The sequence below is a fragment of the Lipotes vexillifer genome, unplaced genomic scaffold (assembly GCF_000442215.2).
Source record: "Lipotes vexillifer unplaced genomic scaffold, Lipotes_vexillifer_v1.1 scaffold43, whole genome shotgun sequence".
NCBI lineage: Eukaryota > Metazoa > Chordata > Mammalia > Artiodactyla > Lipotidae > Lipotes > Lipotes vexillifer.
Genome location: NW_006770037.1, coordinates 2846383 through 2866421, shown reverse-complemented (window position 1 = coordinate 2866421; position 20039 = coordinate 2846383). Strand labels below are relative to the sequence as shown.

Here is a 20039-nt window from a genome sequence, read left to right as displayed (position 1 = left end):
CCTTTGGGCATTTGGCTGAAATACACTGCCTCCAATTTACAAGTAAATATAGAACAAATCCAGAGACCTTGTACTGGTAACTGGCAATAAAAATGCTAATGACTTAGTGGCAGTGTTTATAAGAAAATGTTAATTTTTAGGGTAAAATTTCATTAGAAATTGCTTTGGGAAATATATTAGTTAATGTTTACGAGTGTTTTTGAAGGAAGGCAAATGATTGCCACTAAAAAAAAAATCTCATGGAAAGCATCTCCATTGAATCCCTCTGTTTTAAAAATACTTCACTTGGTATCTTTATTTTCATTTGTTAAATACAAGGCCATCCTTTAATGTTGTCTCCAGCTTGAAATAGTTTGAGACCCAGTGGATAATTCTGACCAGGAAGTATCATTGGACAGTGGGCAGGGCAGTCAGAGGGAAAAAATATTATAGGACCTTGACGATGGGGACGGGTTGGAACACTGACAATAAATAGTAGGAGAGTGACAAAGAGGCTTTCCAAGGGATGTTCATATTTCTTGATCTATGTAATTTGATATTTATTGTATATAGAAATCCAATAACTATTTTGAAAAGCCCCACTTACACCAATAATTCTTCTACTTTAGATTAAAAGTACCTAGGAGGCTAGGTATTTCCCATATTTCTTTCCTTAATGTTTAGAACAGGAATATGCCTGGAGCAGACATCCAATAAATATAAATTACTAATAATAATGACTGAGCTACTTTATTAGCATAGTATAATTCCAGGGGCTTCCCTCCTGGTTTGTCTGATCCTAAGCCTTTAAATACGTGTTTATATGTCAGAAAATCAGCATTAGAAACTCTCTGGGGCAAATCATAAAATATTAATTTGATACATGTTTAAAAACTCACCTTTGGTGTTATGAAATAATCCCTCTAGTGAGAAAAAAAAGTCCATTTAAAAAATCTTAAACAGTCAAAGCAGATGTCACTGGTTAAGAGTCCAGTTGATCAATAACGTTTCACAATCTCTATCAGCATCAGGAGAAAGGCACTTAGCATGTCACTCTTAAAACGATCAGCACCAAATTTCCACAGTTGCGTTTCCACAAAACGCAAATGGGTTTTTAATGAGACCCCTAATTTTTCTTCGCTCGCAAACCAATTTCTGCAGGGTCAAAGTTCTGGCCACCACAGATACCGTCCTCCTAGATATAGGGACTCACTTAAGGACCACTTGGTGTAACATTCCTCCTGACAGCGGCTGGAGGCAGGTGCGTTGGACATGTTTTTAACTAACGAACGCAATCGTTTCAATTCATATTATTCTCTTGCCCTAAAAGTATGAGTTGGTTTCCATACCTACATTTTAACCCAGTCTCTTCCCCGGCAACGCCACCTGTTTGCTCATCTTTCACAGGGCGAGGCGACCAGAACACTTCTGATGCAGCGTACTCTTTACCCTAAGAGGAGAGGGCTGACGGGGCACCCAGACCTTGCCTCCCCTCGCCGAGGTTCCAGCTCCGAACACCTGCCCCCTTTAGGATTCGGTTCATCCGGCAACAGCCAGAGGGGTCCAACCCAATCATCCCGCCTGGCGCGGGAGGGACTCGGACAAAGTCCGCGCCACAGGGGCCGGGTTCTAGAGCGCCCGGCGGAGGGCAAGGCGAAGGGGCGGAGTGAGCGCCATGACGCCAGGAGCCTCGGCCAATGGAAACGCCCCGCGGCGCCGGCCGAGCCGCCAGCCTATAAAAAGGAGGCGCTCCGGCACTCCTCAGTCTCTCCTGTTCCGGGCTCGGAGCGTACCCCTGGCCCGAGGCCTACCTTATTCAGGTGATTGCGGTCACAGTCCATTGCCCGCCGGCGAAGTTCAGTTGCAGCCCCTGACGCTTCCGAGGGTCCCTCCGGGGCGGCAGCGGCAGGTCTATGGAGAAGGGCCCGAGGCGGGTGCAGGCGAAGCCGCGGGACGCCCGGTGCAGCAATGGGTTCCCCGAGGGGGAGCCGCCGCGGCCCAGGCCCAGCACGCCCACCGAGAAGCAGCCGCGGCCGGAGAGCAAGAGCGTCCAGCCGGCGGACGGCTGGAAGGGCGAGCGGCCCCGCAGCGAGGAGGACAACGAGCTGAACCTCCCCAACCTGGCGGCCGCCTACTCGTCCATCCTGCGCTCGCTGGGCGAGGACCCCCAGCGGCAGGGGCTGCTCAAGACGCCCTGGAGGGCGGCCACGGCCATGCAGTTCTTCACCAAGGGCTACCAGGAGACCATCTCAGGTCAGTGCGCCCGCCGGCCGGCGTGCCGGGCACTTGGGAGGTGGCTGCAGGAAGCGCGCGCCGGCTCCGGGAAGTTCCCGGAGTTGCTCACTCTTGGCGGAGGAAGCCGAGTGCTGTCACTTTCCGAACCCCGCCCTCGGCCCTGTCCCAGCTGTCCGGCCAAGGAGAGGGCCCTGCGTGGGACGCATTTCGGGCGCGGTGGGAGTCAGCGGCCTCTCACCCTGGTACTAGTTGAAGCGGCCCTCGCGGGGTCCCCCCGCTCGCTGCACGCGGCCCTCTCCTCCAGCCTCGGGTTGGCGGGACCGCAGTCACAGAGCCTCCCCATGTCCCTTACCCCCGCTCCCGGGTGGGAGCCTGGAGCCCTTGTCGCCTGAGCGCCCAGGGCCGGATGCCTGAGGAACGTGTACCTAGGCTCGTGGAAGTGACGGCTTCCTGGGTCATCTCTCTTCTGGAGGTCTCATTTTTGGTAGGTCTGGGGTGAAGCCTTGGCTTTGTGTGTCTGAAGCCAGGGGTGATTCTTTGCTGTAAACTCGGGGACCCTCACTCTCGCTGACTTGCCAGTGTACCCGGGTGTTCCGAAAGTCGTAATTCTCTTTTGTTCACATCCAGTTCACTCCAGCTCAGGACTTTGCCGGAATTTGGCATAGTTTTGGACATGGGCTTTCCTGGAGTTTGAAGTGTGAGGTTTTGGGGGGGTTAGTTTGCTGCTTAAAGCCTTCTCCGCCTTTTCTCCCCCACTCCCCAAACCCCAAAGCAGGAAAGCGACTTCCTGGGAGTCTGGGAGGTTCGCTGGGCTGTGAGACCCGGAGTCCCTCTATCACCCACTTCCCACCCACGCATCCCAAAGGAGCCGGGTTGGCCCAATGCTTTCGGTGCCTGAGGAGGGTCAGGTTTTTGCCCAGGAGGCCGGGAAGTAGGGGGCGCGGGGTGGCGGTGGAAAATGATTGAGGACTTCGCTGCCTAATTGCTGGATGAGCGATGTTGGTCACTAATTAAAAAAAAAAAAGTTAAAAAAAATCTGACTTGCACATCTCGGACCAAGGGCGTTGTTTTCCAGTTCACATCTTCTGTACCTCTTGGTGACATTTATTCCTTTGGCCTAAGAAGCCTTCTGCCTTCACCATTTCTCAAAGAATAACAGTGCTGCTTTGCAAGGTAACCTCCCTGCTCAGGTTATTTCTCCAGTCAAGTTTCTGGAGACTTCCTGAATAGATTCTGGGAAAAATAGTTATTTTTGCCCAGTCTCCCCCACCCCAAAGGAAGGGTGAGAAATCAGTGTGAGAGGGGTGAGGCACATAAAGGAAATGACACTACATCTTAAAGCCAAGAAATGGATATCTAGTTGTGTCCAAGTTTACTTTTTAAACCTTTGTTGGTAAAAGTTTGGAGCCTCAAATACAGAATTTCAAAATGCAAAGACTGAAGAATAAACATTCTTCATTTGGTGAATATTTTACCATTTGGTGATATTCCACGATGTAATGAAGAAACATCTTCTTAGGGCCTTGCTCAGTCTGCCTCTTGTGGCCACTGAAAGTGTCCACCGCACTTGTTCAGGCTTTGGGAATCGCCCTAATAGAATTCACAGGAGAGAGGGATTTCTGACCTTGAGAGTAAGGGAGGTCCTCCTGACTTTTGAGACCTAAAGTGTCTCAAAAGGTTTACTTAAGAAATGATTAGCAGAAGTTTGTCTCATGAGCCATAGGACTAATGACTGCAAAGAACACTTCATTCTACCTTAGAAGACAGTTCTGGTCAAGTGTTAATTTATTATTTAAAAAGTCCATGGACCTAGGAACAGAAATCAGATTAGGGGGACTCTAATCATCTCCCTACCCAAGAGGACCTGGGGGAGAGGGTGGAATGGGGAGTGACTGCTTAATGGGTTCCAGGTTTCCTTTGGGGATGATGAAAATGTTCTAGGACTAGAGAGTGGTGATGGTTGCACACATTGTGAATGTGCTAAATGCCACTGAATTGCACATTTTAAAATGGTTAAGATGATGAGTGTTATATGTATTTTACGACAGTGAAAATGTCACAGACCATTTAAGAATTATTAATAGCCATTAATTGAATACTTTTTATGCTCTAAGTGCTTTATGTGGATGGTCTTTGGTTAATCCTCATTTTTGAGGTAAACACTGTTCTTTTACCCCATGATAAGGAACCTGAGGCAGAGAGGTTGACAGCTTCAGTGGTAGAGCTGGTGTTGGAATCTAGGCAGCCTGAATGCAGAACTCATACCTGCTTCCTTTTGTTGCTACTTGGTGAGATATGTCAGTGTATCTTCTCTACTAAGCATTTCAAACTGAGTTTGGACCTAATACTTGGGTCACCAGCATTAAAATAAGGTGGAGTAGAATGGAGAAAATCAGTCTATCATATGTAGTAAGGGTAAATGTTTTGAGAAGCTTACAAGTAGGTTTTATAGGTATGATTTTTTCTGATATGTACCGGTTCCAGTTGTAGCATGTAGTATTTCTTGTATTTGTTGTGCTCAAAAGTTTGAAAGCCTCTGTCTAGAGGATCACACTTAAGGACTTAATATTGATTTCTTAGAGGTACATAAATAGAAGACAGAGAGGAGAGGATGACAGGGATGATGCTGAACTTAAAGGAATGAACCTGAAATGGTGGTGGTCCAGGCCTTGGACCAACCTGGGTGGGAGAAGGAAGGATACTTTAAATCTATAGAAAATACAGAAGTAAGTAATAGAGAAAACACTCCTACCCAATCCCTAATTTTTATTTCTTTAGAGAGTATAAGTCAATGACCACTATAGATTATTTTGGATAGAAGCAAACTTCTTTGAAACTGTCACTTTTCTATGCTTGTAGATAAGATACTTAACATCTTTTATATCTCTGTATATTAATTACTTGTTACTAGTGTTGACTTAAGTTTTGTAAAACATAAAATAAATAAAATAAGTTGGTACTTTACATTTCCCAAATTATTTTTTTTAGCTCCTCTTGAGTGAATTGATGCTAATTTCTGGTGTTTGGGGAATTTGTCAGTTCTCCCTGCACTGCAGCGTATTTTCATGACCCTTGCGTGGTACACCTTTCTTTACTTTCCAGTATGTACCTTATTATGGGTGCATCTGTGGTCACCTGTAATGGGGCTCTGTCAAGGTTGTGCAAGTCTCCTGGTTACTGTTAACCACTGGGCTGTAGCTTGTAGTGGAGGGAGGGCTGGAAGAGACACTATCACCTCTTCCAGGAATGGCTGTCCTTTGAATAGCATCACATGTCCTTTGATCCTTGGACCAGCTCATCTTTATCTGTTGCTATCCCATTTCAGTTTAACCACATCCTAGTTCTCTTACATATTCAGAGGACCTTTGATGAGGTCTTCTTTTCTATATATTTCCTGTATTTCCACTATTTTTAAAATTCAGAATCCTAATTAAATTGGAGGGTCTGCTGTTGCCTGAGGTCTTTGATCTTCATGTTCTTGTGTCTGACCCTTCCCTTTCCCTGTCCTCCCCTGGGTATAAATAGGAACAACCTCTTAGATAGTATTATCCATCAAAGGTTAAGTGAATGTAACTTGTCTCATCAGTTGTCCTTTTTATAAGTTTATGGGAGTACACAAGAGTCTTGAGTCTTCTGTCACATTTCTAGTTGAAGTAGGTTTTAGCTTGTCTTATCCAGGATGCCAAGGCAGTTTTCATAAATCAAGTTGGCAGTGTCCCAGATTTGGGAAGCCTGTGAGCCTGTATGTAATGCAGGAAGAGGAGATGGTATCACAGGTGATGGACTTCTTATAAATTTATTTATTTTATTTTTTAAATTTATTTTTTGGCTGTGTTGGGTCTTCGTTGCCATGCGCGGGCTTTAGTTGCGGCGAGGGGAGGCTACTCTTCATTGCAGTGCGTGGGCTTCATTGTGGTGGCTTCTCTTGTTGCGGAGCACGGGCTCTAGGCATGCGGGGTTCGGTAGTTGTGTCACGGGCTCAGTAGTTGTGGCGCACGGGCTTAGTTGCTCTGCGGCATGTGGGATCTTCCTAAACCAGGGATCGAACCCATGTCCCCTGCATTTGCAGATGGATTCTTAACCACTGCACCACATGGGAAGTCCCAGTGATAGACTTCATGACTTTCCCCACCCTGCCTCAACCATGTTCACTACAAGATGACAACTATTCTCTAAAGCTAAAGCAAGGCAATTAGATAGTTTATTTACACAAAAATGAGTCTTAGCCACTTCATACTGAGATGTGCCAGCACGCACAAAACGTTTTTCTTTTTGAATCATGAACGTCTGTGATTTACCAAATCAGACTGCCATGATGAACTAAGAATTGTAACAACTTCTAAGATGTGATAATACTTATTTATCATAGCCTCCCATATTTTGGGCAAAAGGTGAGTTTATGTCCCATGTTTTAAAGTAGGTTGTAGAAAAGTTAATCTCATTATTGAGAGGTGCTATTTTAGATGTGTATAGTTCATTTAAATCTTGATTCACTAATAAGCTTCATTTTCATTTTGTTACTGAATACTTCTTACATAGGACTTAGTTCTGTGTATTGCCAGAAAAGGTACTATGAATAAAGAAGAAAAAATAACAAGACTATTGAAGTTTATGACTGGAACTTGGGAGTAGTCAAAGTTGATTAAAGCTGTTAAGAGTCATTGAGAATGGAGGAGAAAATCTAGTCTTACTAGTTTCTTTTAAAAATGTATTATCAGGGGCTTCCCTGGTGGCGCTGTGGTTGAGAGTCCGCCTGCCGATGCAGGGGACACGGGTTCCTGCCCCGGACCGGGAAGGTCGCACATGTTGCGGAGTGTCTGGACCCGTGAGCAATGGCCACTGAGCCTGCACGTCCGGAGCCTGTGCTCCGCAACGGGAGAGGCCACAACAGTGAGAGGCCCGTGTACTGCAAAAAAAAAGAAAGTACCATAGACTGGACTGTTTAAACAACAGAAATCTATTGTCTCACAGTTCTGGAGACTAGAAGTCTGAAATCAAGGTGTCGGTGGAACCATACTCCCTCTGAAAATCACAGGGAATGGGGAGGGGAATGCGGTCCTTCCTTGCCTCTTCCCAGCTTCTGGTGGTAGCTGTCAATCCTTGGTGTTCCTTAGCTTGCAACTGCATTACTCCCTGCTTCTGTCGGTGTCCAAATTTCCCTCTTTTAAGGACATCGGTCACATAGGAATGAATCCACTTTACACCAGTATGCCTTATCTTAATTTAGCTAATTACGTTTGCAGTTACTCTGTTTCCAAGGTCACATTCTGAGGTACTGAGCTTTAGGACTTCAGCTTAACCTTCAACACAGTTTAACCTATACCAGTGTTAAATGCTATTATTCATAAGACTGACTGGGAACTTTATAATTTCATTTAATTTATTCACTGATTGCCAACCACTGCGCTGAATGCTGGGAAACAGGCTCAGCAAAACCAGATATGGTTCCTTCCCTCATGGAACAGACAGTCTATTAGACTAAAACAGATATTCATCAGAATCACATGAATGAGTGTGATTATAGATGGAGAAATCTAGTGATAAAAAGAACACAGCTCAGTGAGAGCATTTACCAAAGGAACTTGATCTGTGCTAGGAGGTGGGAAGTATGGATGCTTGAGTTGACATCTGAATAACAACAAACACTCCTAATTACTATGTGCTGAACACAGTTGTGAGTTCTTTACATGTATTGCCTCACTGATCCTCACAATAACCCTACAGGGTAGGTAATATTAGCCCTGTTTTTAGGGATAAGGAAACTGGGGCACAGAGAGAACTTGCACAAGATCGTATCTGAGAAGTAGCAGCACTGGGAGAATGATAGAGAATGAGAATCATCATAATCTCTCATAGTCTATTTAATTTTAATCATAATATTTTACTGATTTATTTGAATCACCTCCCCTCCCCTTCCTTTTTTTGTATCTCCTCTGCTGTTTTCTTTTCTTTTTCTTTTCTTTTCTTTTATTTATTTTTGGCTGCATTGGGTCTTTGTTGCTGCGTGCAGGCTTTCTCTCATTGCAGGGAGCGGGGCCTACTCTTCATTGCAGTGCGCGGGCTTCTCATTGCGGCGGCTTCCCTTGTTGTGGAGCACAGGCTCTAGGCACATGGGCTTCAGTAGTTGTGGCATGTGGGCTCAGTAGTTGTGGCTTGTGGGCTCTAGAGAGCAGTCTCAGTAGTTGTGGTGCACGAGCTTAGTTGCTCCGCGGCATGTGAGATCTTCCCGGACCAGGGCTTGAACCCGTGTCCCCTGCACTGGCAGGCGTATTCTTAACCACTGTGCCAGCAGGGAAGCCCTCTGCTGTTTTCTTTGTCCAGCTCTAGAAACTCTTCTATGCCTGGGCATTCCCCCACTGACTCATTTGCAGTATATCTCTATTTGAGTCCAGTATTTGGTTGAGTCAGATTGCAGTAATAAAATTTGCCAGGAGAGGGCAACTATCTAATCTTTGATGAATCCTAGGTTATGAATCCTAGATTACATGAACAATTCATAAATCCAGCTTATGTAATGAATATGTTCCCTATGGTTATACATTCTCTACTGAGTTTATGGCAATTAGGTGGAGGGATAATTTAGATTGGGGTTAATCAAAGATTGTCTGAATCAAGGTAAATTTGTTATACTCAAGATTGAGAGGACATTTACTCACTAGAATTTGGTTCTATTACAGCCTCAGTCACAGTTTTTTAGAAGAGGGACTGTCTGTACTCACCTTTGAATGCCTAGCAAATTGCCCAGCACATGTAGATGACTTGATGAATGTTTGAATTAATTTCTTAAAGACAAGGACCCCTTCTTGGGACTTCCCTGGTGGTCCAGTGGTAAAGACTCTGTGCTCCCAATGCAGGGGGCCCGGGTTCAATCCCTGGTCAGGGCACTAGATCCCGCATGCCACAGCTAAGAACCTGCATGCTGCAACTAAATATCCCACAGGCCGCATCTAAGATTCCGTGTTCAGAACTAAGACCTGGCGCAGACAAATAAGTAAATAAATATTGAAAAAAAAAAGACAAGGACCCTTTCTTAACAATTGTCTTTCTTCTACCACAGTGCTCTGTGCATAGGTGCTCAATAAATGCTGGCTTTTTTATACACTGAAGAAAAACGTAGGGGATTAGCTTTATGGAAAAGCCATGGAAGTTATTTCTACTGGATCTCCTGAACACTTCTGTTCTAGGCCAGAGGTCATCCTTTAGACCTCTTTGTGTCCTTCATAGAGTCCTGTGCCTGTAGAAACTCACCTGTTTGGCGAGATGGCTTCTTCTATATCCAGTCAACATATTATTCCAAGGTATCAATTGAAGCAACTGGGGTGTTTCCCTGGCACATCAAAATTCTCATGGGGAAGAATCTCTAGAAAATCTGTGAGGATTGCAGTCAGTTTTTAAATTATTGTAGAAGTGTTCAAATGTACACAAAATTAGGATAGTATAATGAGTTTCTATGTGCCCATCACCCAACCTTTAACATAAACATAGGTCTTGCTTCATTCCTCTTGTCACACACCTTCCCCCACTGAATTATTTTAAAGCAAATCCTAGATATGTCACTTCATTGATAAATACTTTACTATATCTTGAAAATAGAGACTTAAAAATATTATCATACTTGAAATCAACAGTAATTCCTTAATATCAAATATCTAACCAATATTTACATTTCTTTGATTTTTCTCACAGGTATCTCTTTACAAATTGGTTTGTTTGAATAAGGATTCAGACAAGATTCACGTATTATATTTGATAAATGTCTTCAAGTTTTTAAAAAATTTGTTAGTTTGGTATTCTTTTTTATCCCCTAACAATTTGTTGAAGAAACAGGGTCATTTGTCCTATAGAATTTCCCAAATTCTGGGTTCTGCTCGTTATTTTTCTCATGATTTAATTTAACATGTTCCTTTAGCTCCTGTGTTGCTTATATACTAGCAGTTAGATTTAGACGCTTGCCTTCCTGCTTCTCCCCACTCCCACCCCCACCAAATAACTCTTAAATTCAGTAATGAATACTTCATAGGTGGTGGCATGTGCTTCCATCGGTAAGCAGTTAAATATCTAGTTGTCTTTTTGTGATGTTATAATCGATTAGCTTTAAGTGTTATCAGCCGAAGTTGTCCATTACAGAGTTTTTCACCAGCATTTCACTTGACTTTAGAAGCCATTGGTGATTGCCTAGATCCAGTATTTTTTAGAAGTTGAAAAATAATGATGTTTGGTTCTTTAATTCCTTCTGAATTTATTAACTGGAGTTCTTCTATAAAGAAGAAATATGGGAACTCTTTAGGCCATCTTTGCAACTATTCAGTAAGTTTAAAAGTATTTTAAATAAAGCTTAAAGATATATAAGGTTGTTAATTTCTCTAATATATTTCTTTAATTCTGCACTGGAGATTGACCTAATTATGCCTCAATCTAGAAGCCATAAAAGAAAATAATTGTTACTTTATATAAAAACTAAGAACTTTTACAGGTCAAATACCAACAGAAATGACAAACTGGGAAGAAATATTTACAATTCATATTGTAGACAACAGGATAATCATACTAATATAAAAGAGATGCTAGAAATTAATGTGAGAGAAAGGCCAAAAACACAATTGAAAAATTGGCAAGACATGTAAGCAGACAATTCACAGGAAAGGAAATACAAATGACTTTTAAATACATGGAAAGATGCTTGACCTCACCATCAATAAGAGAAATGCACACAGACCACCCAAAGTCTAGAAACTTGATACTGCATTATCTGAATTCCTGACCCATGGAATTCCAGGACATAATAAAATAGTTGTACACCACTAAATTCTGGGATGTTTTGTTATGCACCAAAAGCAGCTGGACCAGATTTTGAGATGAGGGTGGTTAGAATTTGCATTTGTGCAGAGGAAAAGGAAGTGACTTAAACAGGCCAAGAGATGGCATGGTGGTTTAAGGCTAGAAATTCAAATTTGTGAATTATTGGTATAAATCTGAGAGTTAAGCTTGGAGAGTGCCTGAGCTCCTCAAAGGAGTGAGAAGAGGAGATGTCAGCATTCCGACACTAAGGAGAGTGAGAGAAGAACCAGCAGAGACCGCCCGAAAGGGAGATGTGAGAGGCAGGAGATCCAGGAGTGTAAGTGTTGGCAGAAAATTGTTTTAAAAGGAACGTGGAACAGAAGGAAAAGGTCCCGAGACATAGTAGACTTGAGTCAGATTGCCTGGCTTCAAATCCTGTTACTGACCAGCTGTGCCTTAATTGCTTCATCTGTAAAATGGGGCAGTTAATAGTAATCATCCATCTTATAGGGTTTTTGTGAGGATTAAGTGAGTTAGTACATATAAAGTGCTGAGAGAAATGCCCAGCATGTATGAAGTGCTATAGACATTTTGTCTGTGTTAGCAGTGAGTACTGAGATTTTATTTGAAGGTGGTGTTAGTAGTTTCAATAGTTTAATGTGCTCAGAAGCCAGATTGTAGGACTTTAGGGAGTAATTTAACAAATTACAGAAAATAAGAAATTTTTTGAGGTATTTTTCCTGACTAGTAGGATCATGTGAGCTTCCCCTTGGTGTGTATCAAGGCAGCAATGTGCTGGTTGCTGGTGAATGAAAGTGTTAGGTGTTGAAGAGTATGGGCACCCAAACCCTGGGAAGTGGGCCAGGTTGTATGCGTGTGATCTCGTATGATCCTCCTGTCAACTTGGAGGCTGTACTCATTATAAAGAGTTGGAAACTGAGAGGCCTCTGGTCAAGTCACTTGCCAGAGGGCACAGAGCAAAACCCAGGTGTGTGTGATGACAGTGCTCATGTTCCAGTGGACACCGTGCCCCCTCAGGTTTTAAGTGCCTATGTTACATTTTCATATGAAGATCCATTTAAGATGTGAGCAGTGTAATCCATAGGCATTCTGTTTTTCTTCTTGAATTCTAGCAAACAGAAAGCCAAGTAGTTTTAGTTTTGAGGCATTTCTTAACATCCTGACTTTAAGATAGTTCATGAAATTTTTAATCAGGGGAATTTGTGAATAATTGCAAAAAATTTAGCTAAATTACATTCAGTTCAAAGGTGGATTAATAACTAACAAACTTTTCCCCACTTAATCTTTTTTTTGTTGTTGTTGCGGTATGTGGGCCTCTCACTGCTGTGGCCTCTCCCGCTGCGGAGCACAGGCTCCGGACGCGCAGGCTCAGCGGCCATGGCTCACGGGCCCAGCTGCTCCACGGCATGTGGGATCTTCCCAGACCGGGGCACGAACCCGTGTCCCCTGCATCGGCAGGCGGACTCTCGACCACTGCGCCACCAGGGAAGCCCTCCCCACTTAATCTTTTGAGGGAGATATTTGAAAACCAAAATTTTATACATTTTGTCTAAAGCACATTTGATTATATTTTGATCATTTATACTTTGCAAATGTGAGTCTGTTTTAATGGTTTTACTATTTGGAAACTTCAGTTCTGTTTTAAATCTTTGTTTTTAGGGTTTGTACTTTTTCTTAAATGCAGTTATAAATTCTTAATCTTTCCTTTTATTTAAAGTAATTTTTTCTGTAACTACAATGGTATGTAAATTTGAGATAAAATTTATTTTATCTTCTCTTTGAATAATTAGGCAAAATAATACAACATAATTATGTTGCATCTCTACCAACTTACCCAGTTGTGTTTCCTACTGCATGTTTGCAACTGTGTTAAAGTGCATACAGTTGAATGTTGTATATATTTTTTTATTTGTTTGCTTTAAAACATACACGACATAAAGTTTACCATTTTTAAGTATATAGTTCAGTGGCATTAAGTACATTCGCATTGCTGTGCGACCATCACCACAGTCTATTTCCAGAACATTTTCGTTATCCCAAACTGAAACCATATTCATCAACCAATAACGCCCTGGTCCCCTTTTCTTTCAGCCCTTGGTAACCTCTATTTTACTTTCTGCATATGAGTGGAATCATATCATTTTGTCCTTTGTGCCTGGCTTATTTCACTTAGCATAATGTCTTCAAGGTTCGTCTGTGTTAAGAGCATCGTTTTAAAATTAGAAAAGAACCATTTGGTCCTTGTTTGAGCCAGTAATTCATCTGTAGAATGTTGTATGTTCTTAAATTTGTAAGTATTTTATTTTCTTATTTTAAGAAATCTTTAGAATTGAAGATATATTAACTGTGTGCATATTTATTTATCAAACATCAGGCCTGTGAATGACCCTGAGCTAACTGTTAAAAGGGAAGCAAAACTGGTTGGCCTTGGCTTGGCCCTCAGGGAGCCTCTGGTCTGTGCTAGCCGGGACCAGACACTAAGTTCCTGCAGAGAGGAGCAAGTGGGGTCCTGTGTGGTCAGAAGGAAGGTGGGTTCTTATGGCGGGGAGACTTGAAACCACAGATGACTATGGAGGAGGTAGATTTTGAGCTGGACCTAGAAGGAAATTCATTTTGAATTTTTTTTTTTAAACAAATAGTCCGAGATAGTTAAGATAAGATTACGCTCTTAGGTGTTCTGGAATAAAAAGAATACACTAATATTCATAGTTGTCTGTACCATAGAGTTAAAATTAAATGAAGCTTTCAAAGCAGGTTTATTTTAAACTTTTTAAAGATCAGCATGGGAAGGCATTAGGGCTGGCTTCTTTCTCTGACGTTTCTAAAGTCCATTTTGACCAGTCAGCCCTTCTAATGAACAACTTTACCTGAACACATGTTGCTTGTCCAGGCTTTATAATCTGGTCGTTCATTTCCTCTTGCAATTCTTCCTTCTCATTAATCCCCTTGGTTACTCGTGCCCCAAGTCCTGACTCTTATACTTCCTGAATATCTCTAGACTCTCTTACCTTCTCTTGCTCTGACTCTTAGTCATCTCTCACTTCTTTACTGGCCGTCTTGCCTCCTAGCTTGTCCTGCTCCCATCCATCAGTGCCAGAGTGATTTTACAGACATCGAGTAGATCTCTTCCTTCCAGAAACACTTGACTGATTTCCTCCTGTCTTTCCTCACCACAGCTGTAATGTTTTGTTGTGTTCCAGCCTCTTGCCTGCATTTTAAAATTCTGTTCCATCACCACCTCCTCACGAGGGCAAGTGAGCATTTTAGTTTAGTGCATAGCTTAGTGCATAGCCTGTTTTGAAAATCCACTCTGTCTCCTTCTCACAGTGGAGCTGGAGACTGAGGCACAAGTCCAACATGAGGCTTGTTCTGCAATATTTGGCCCTTATGCCTGCTCTCTTCCTCTAATTGTTCCTCTTTTTTTTTTTTTTTTGTTGCTTGTAGTAGTCTCTTAGGATGCTTTGTATTTCTGCAGTGGCTGGGGTTAATTTTCCCTTTTTTTTTTTTTTTTTTGGTTTTGGCTGCTAACCATGAGAATCCTCCCCCCTGCCACCTCCACCAGTCAACACCTTTTGCCTCTCTAGACTTCTGTGAACAAGCATCCAGGTTTGGGTGAGGAAATTGGCAGTTGCTGAGTTCTGGGTTGAATTTTTTTGAGATCTGGTTGGTGCAGATGCTGTTTCAGTGAAGTTCATGGCTATTGATGTGAGGCATGATCATACATGTATTCGTTTTTATTCTAAATAGGAATAAGAGCCCAGTTCAACAGAGGCCATTGACAAATGTCCCAAACAAGGAATTTGTCACTAAAATAGCTTAAAATACAATTACACTGATGGTATAGTTTATGCACTCACAGTAAGATGTTCATGAGCAGTGATGAAGGTACTGGGTGCTGGAGTTCAACTGAGAGGCTGCTAACTCGGCGAGGACTCTGCAGACCTCCAGACCGCTTTAAGGGCGAGCTGCTGTAGATCACACCTCTCTAGCTCACCACCCCTTCAAGATATAAGTGCTTCTGTTAATGCACAGGCAACTGTGGAGGAGTGCCACTCTGGCTGCCCATCAGAAACAATTTGCCTTTCAGCCATAAGGGTAAGGTGCAGTTAGCTGACAGCCTCCAGCGCCTTCAGGATTTGCCTCAGTGGAGGCCAAGCTTAGCCCATGTTGTTTTTTTCTCTCATTTTAATATCTAACTCTTTCTTTCTATACCCCTCCAGCACAATAAACTGAGCCTTTTCAAGGGTGGCCCTTTACAAGTGAAGTGGTTTATAAGAGGGCGACAAGTCTTTAGCTACATATTTAGCATGTTAGAAATGTTCACTGATATAATATTGATGCTAAGGGTCCATTTGGTGTTTCTCAAACCATTTTAGTGTTAACAAAGACTCATCCTGGTATAATGGGAAGAACAACTACTCTGGACTAGTCACAGCATCTGCACTAACGAGTTTATGACCCTGCCCAAGTCACTTTCAAGACTATTGTGGATCTGATCTGCAGGGAAAGGCAGTTAGACTAGAGTTGGATTGTCTCGCCGAGGTCTCTGTAGTATGGACACGCTTGTTGGCATTCTCTCTTTGCTCACTCTGTTGACGTCCAGCAGCTGACAGGTGAGGTCCTAGCAAGGACCTTAGGCTTCTTTTGTTGCTAGAGGTACTGTTTTCCTTTGAAACATCCAAGCCACACAGATGGTTTCTACGGTAACAGGTCTCTCTTATTATTCTTGTGACGCAGATTTTTTAAAAGGTTCTTCATCGATATGCTCTTTAGGGTTGGTGATCTTCTAACCTGTAGCCCCTTTGCTTGGACAAAACGTTTATTTAAAGACTTTCCCCTCAGGAGTATTGTAGACACTTCTCCAAGAAGAGTAAGTAGTTGCTAGTCATACTAGCACTTGAGGTTTCAGTCTATTAATATAGCTTTTCATCAATTAGAAGAGGAATTGTTGGATTCGTTGGTTAAACAGTAATACCAATAAAACTGATATTCTGTTAGAATCATGACATTTTATTTTACTTTTAATTTTCATTATGTAAAATTTCCAAACACAAAAGTAGACAAAATTGTATGAGGGACAGCTGTATACTTACTACCTAGATTCAAAATTAACATTTTGTCATATTGGTATGGTCTGTTCTTGTACTGAGAGCAAATCAGAGATTTGTATTTAGAGGTGAAATGTCACCCTTGAAGGTGTTTTTCTTCTTAACCGTTTGTACTATCCTTAGTAAAACTAACTATTAATTCCTTCATGTCATTTAGTACCTGGTCTACATTCAGATTTCCCCAGTTGTCCCAAATGTCTTTCACTCATGATTTGTTCAAACTAGGACCCACTCAGTATCCATACATTTGCATTTGATTGTTAGGTTTAAATCTAGAAAAGTTCCCACTACCCTCCTCCCCCCCGATTTATCAGAGATTGTCAGCTATCCTGTAAGATACTCCACCTTTGAGATTTGTGTGATTCTTTTCTTCTTGTTTTCATTTAATTTGTTTCTCTATGTTTCCCTCATATTCCTGGAAACTGGAAGTTAGGTCTAAAGACTTGATTAAATTCAGGGAAAACATTTTTATTAGGAATGCTGTTTTCTTCATGCAATATCACAATCAGGAGAGGCACAATATTTGGATCTTGAAGATTGTAAGACTCGGTTGGTTTGAAAAGCTATCTTTTACTGGTTTCCTAGGATAAACTTCCATAGAGAAGTTCCTTTTTTTAAAAAAAGCCTTTTTATTAGTTTGAAGATTTAATGTGATTCTCCTTTCCCCTGAAACTGTTCCAGTTTGATTTCGGAAAGTAAAGGTCAAAGTAGTATTAAATTACTGAATTTTCCTGCATATAAACCAAATAAATAGTTGGCTAAACAGTATTTTGTGACTGAGGTGCACCAGCTCTGGGCTCTAGCAGATGGTTGTTATCAGGCCACTCTTCCTAGCTGCTCTCCTGGGCTGGCAGTTAGCTTGACCCTCTCTTCTCCTTCAGCCTCCGTATACATAACTATTGATGTTTTATTTTTCTTTTAAAGAATCGGATTTGCTCTCTTCATTTCCTTTGCTGTTCTAGGCCTTGTCACCTCATGGCTGCAGCAACTCCTGCTTTGGCTTTCCAGCCACTGGGCTCACCAGGTTCAGACTTCCGGTGGCTGGTGATCAGGCTCTCATCTGGAAGTAAGAGGACAGGGGTCAAAATCCAGCCCTCAAACCAGCAGTTGGCTCTTCTTCAGCAGGCACTTAGTGTTTCCAAATAGAGCATCAGTTTCCTCATCTGTCAAATGAGGATAATAACTTTTGACCAATGCAGAGTGTGGCAGGACTTGAAAGAGGTTATGAACTAAATGTAAATTTTAACTTGAAGAATGCTCTAAAACAGAAGGGAATTTGGTTTCTGCCCAGTGCATGGCCCATTCAGGTAGTGTACCTCTCCTTTTATTGTTTCTCACCTCTGTATTTCATCTCATATAGTACCTCCCTTCCTCACGCCCTCTAGAAAACCCTCTCTTCCTTTCCTCGTATCCATCCTTAAGGCCTGGCTCAAATCTTTATCTTCAATTTAGCCGTATTTCTTCTCCTGGCCCATAATTTTCCCTTTTTGTAAACTATTGCTTTTGTAGTTTAGCTATAGTCATTATCCAAATATTTTTACACATAGACTTCTTATTTCCTCAGATCTTAAGGTTCTTGAGGTCACAGTCTATTTGTGTCCAGCTTGGAAATTAGTACAGGATTTCTATGAAAACATGATCATGTTACCTTTGAAACTGATTTCTAGTGCATTGGCTGTGGGGGCCAATTGGTTTCTTAAATGGCTGATATTTTTCCTGGGAGATGGGTACAACTTTCTTGTGTGAGGTCCTCCTTCCTCTATTTTTTGCTGGGCCATGTGGTCCTCTCTGCCACCCGCTCTGAAGGTGGCTCCAGCTTCTTCCCTTTGTCTCTCCTGGTCACTCACCCCACCATCTCCAACCTCAGTCTCTCTTCCAGGCCTCCTGTGCAGAGCTCACAGTGTTCCGTGCAAGTTGTCACCCTGTGACTTGGTGACTGTAGTGAGGGTTTATGGTGAGGAATTATATTGCCCACTGTTGGGCCTTGCTGAACAGCAAATTAGAGCCAGTAGTGGGTCCATTTTCAACCTTCATCCTCTTTCACCCCTTAAAAACCTACGCTCCCAGCTTGACTGGCTATCGGAATCATTTGGGTTTTTAAAAGACGTAATCCTGGGATCACCCCGACACCCAGTGAATCAGACTTTGTCAGGGTGGCTTGGGAAGCTGTATTTTCCAAGGCTCCCTATGATTGGCTGTATTTGGGAGCCACTGTTCTAAAAGATGATCCCTTGTCCCTTAATCATTTGTCATGAATGATAGAGACTTGCGCACCCTGCTGGTACTTATTTGTCGGCTAGCATTACAAATGGTTCCATAACATCCGTCAGTGTGAAATCTCATGGCATAAGTGAAAGTAGGATGATAAGGGATGAGCCTATTAAAGGCTTTGAAGCAAATGGATAGTTTATCAGATTGGTGTGCTCTTTCTCTAGAACTGCTGCACACCAGACCTTGTTACCACCATCTGTTTTGTAAATTCCATTTTCAGTTAAACAGCTGGATTGTGAAAGGTATACAGAATTATCGAATTAAAAAACTAAATTTGACAGTTGTGTATTTTTTTTTAATGATTCCTTGAATACACTGTGTTTCTTTCTTTAAACAGCCTTTTAAGGATCTTATTTTCCACAAATAAGAAACTTTTACCACAGATTTTCAGAGTAGTAAACTGTGACCAGAATGAGAGTTCTTTGGCTTAGGTACCTTGTGAGAGTTAATAGTGTATATGATTGGGAACCTTCGGTTTTATCCGTGAATAAATCTGAATAGTTTAAAACAGGTGCTTTTCTCTTCCTCAGTACAGAAAGCCACTAGCCGTTGCTGTGCACATCTCAGAAGCTGACCAGTGGAGTGGGAGGGTAATTCTGTTGTAATTTGGCATCGATTTCCAACACTCGCAGAGTTGTGCAAACCAGGAACCTGGGAGTCGTGTTGAATTCCTTTTTCAAAACCATCCTCTTACTTGTGAGGACCCTGCCACCCAGGTCACAGTCGGCACAGAGCTTGAAAGAGAACTCGGGTCTCTGGACTCTTTTAACTCATTCCTTCTACTTTACCATACTACATCTTGAACTACTGTGCGTGTGGTTCCCTAAGAGCCAGTTAAGTAATTGTGGGTAGAGAGATTTTATGTGCTTCCATTTTCTCATTTCAGAGTTTTAATGTCTTATAGATAAACTGTAACAAACATTACTGTTGTGATCAAGGAAAAGGTCTTAATTAACTTCATATATGAAACTTGTCTCTCAGGAAGAGATGTTGTGTTCATAAAAACGGCTGCTGAGAGGATGGGAAGAGCATATTGCTACTGTATGTATTTGCTGAAACATGCATATCAATACTCTTTTGAGGGCAGCTAGCACATTTATTTCCATAGCCTTGGCTATGTATTTTTTCCCCCAGCTTTATTAAGATATAATTGATATGTAACATTCTATAAATTTAAGATGTGCAGTGTATTGATTTGATACACTTATATGTTGCAATATGATTACCACCCTTTTAAGATCTACTCTCTTAGCAACTTTCAAATATTTAATACAGTATTGTCAATTATAATTAAAAAGCTATGTGTTAAATCCCCAGAATTTATTCATCTTCTAACTTGAAGTTTGTACTCTTTGACTAACCTCTTCCCATTTCCTCCACCCTCCCAGCTTCTTGTAACCACCATTATACTCTCTGTTTCTACAGGTTCGGCTTTTTTAGATTCCACATGTGAGATCATACACTGTTTGTCTTTCTCCGTCTGACTTATTTCATGATGCCCTCAAGGTCCATTCATGTTGTCTTAGCTATATTTTAGTTGCTTAGATGCAACACGGGAATTTATCTCTGCCAAGGATGGCAGGAAGGAAAATTTCCAAAATAACCAAACTTTGACTTTCTTTGCAATGCACTGGATCTTTCCTGCTG

General features: G+C 42.0%; 1 protein-coding gene across 2 annotated transcripts in view; it reads left to right on the top strand.

Moving 5' to 3' along the window:
• The first annotated feature begins 1784 nt into the window (after positions 1-1784).
• The window catches only part of GCH1 (GTP cyclohydrolase 1), a 49928-nt gene continuing 31673 nt past the window's right edge, over positions 1785-20039 (top strand). The window contains exon 1 of one of the 2 annotated variants that reach the window (XM_007445978.1): positions 1785-2232. In XM_007445978.1, coding sequence (XP_007446040.1) covers positions 1893-2232 — 340 coding nt within the window. In that variant the 5' untranslated portion in view covers positions 1785-1892. The remainder of the gene's footprint in view (positions 2233-20039) is intronic. The other variant, XM_007445977.1, reaches the window with a different exon arrangement.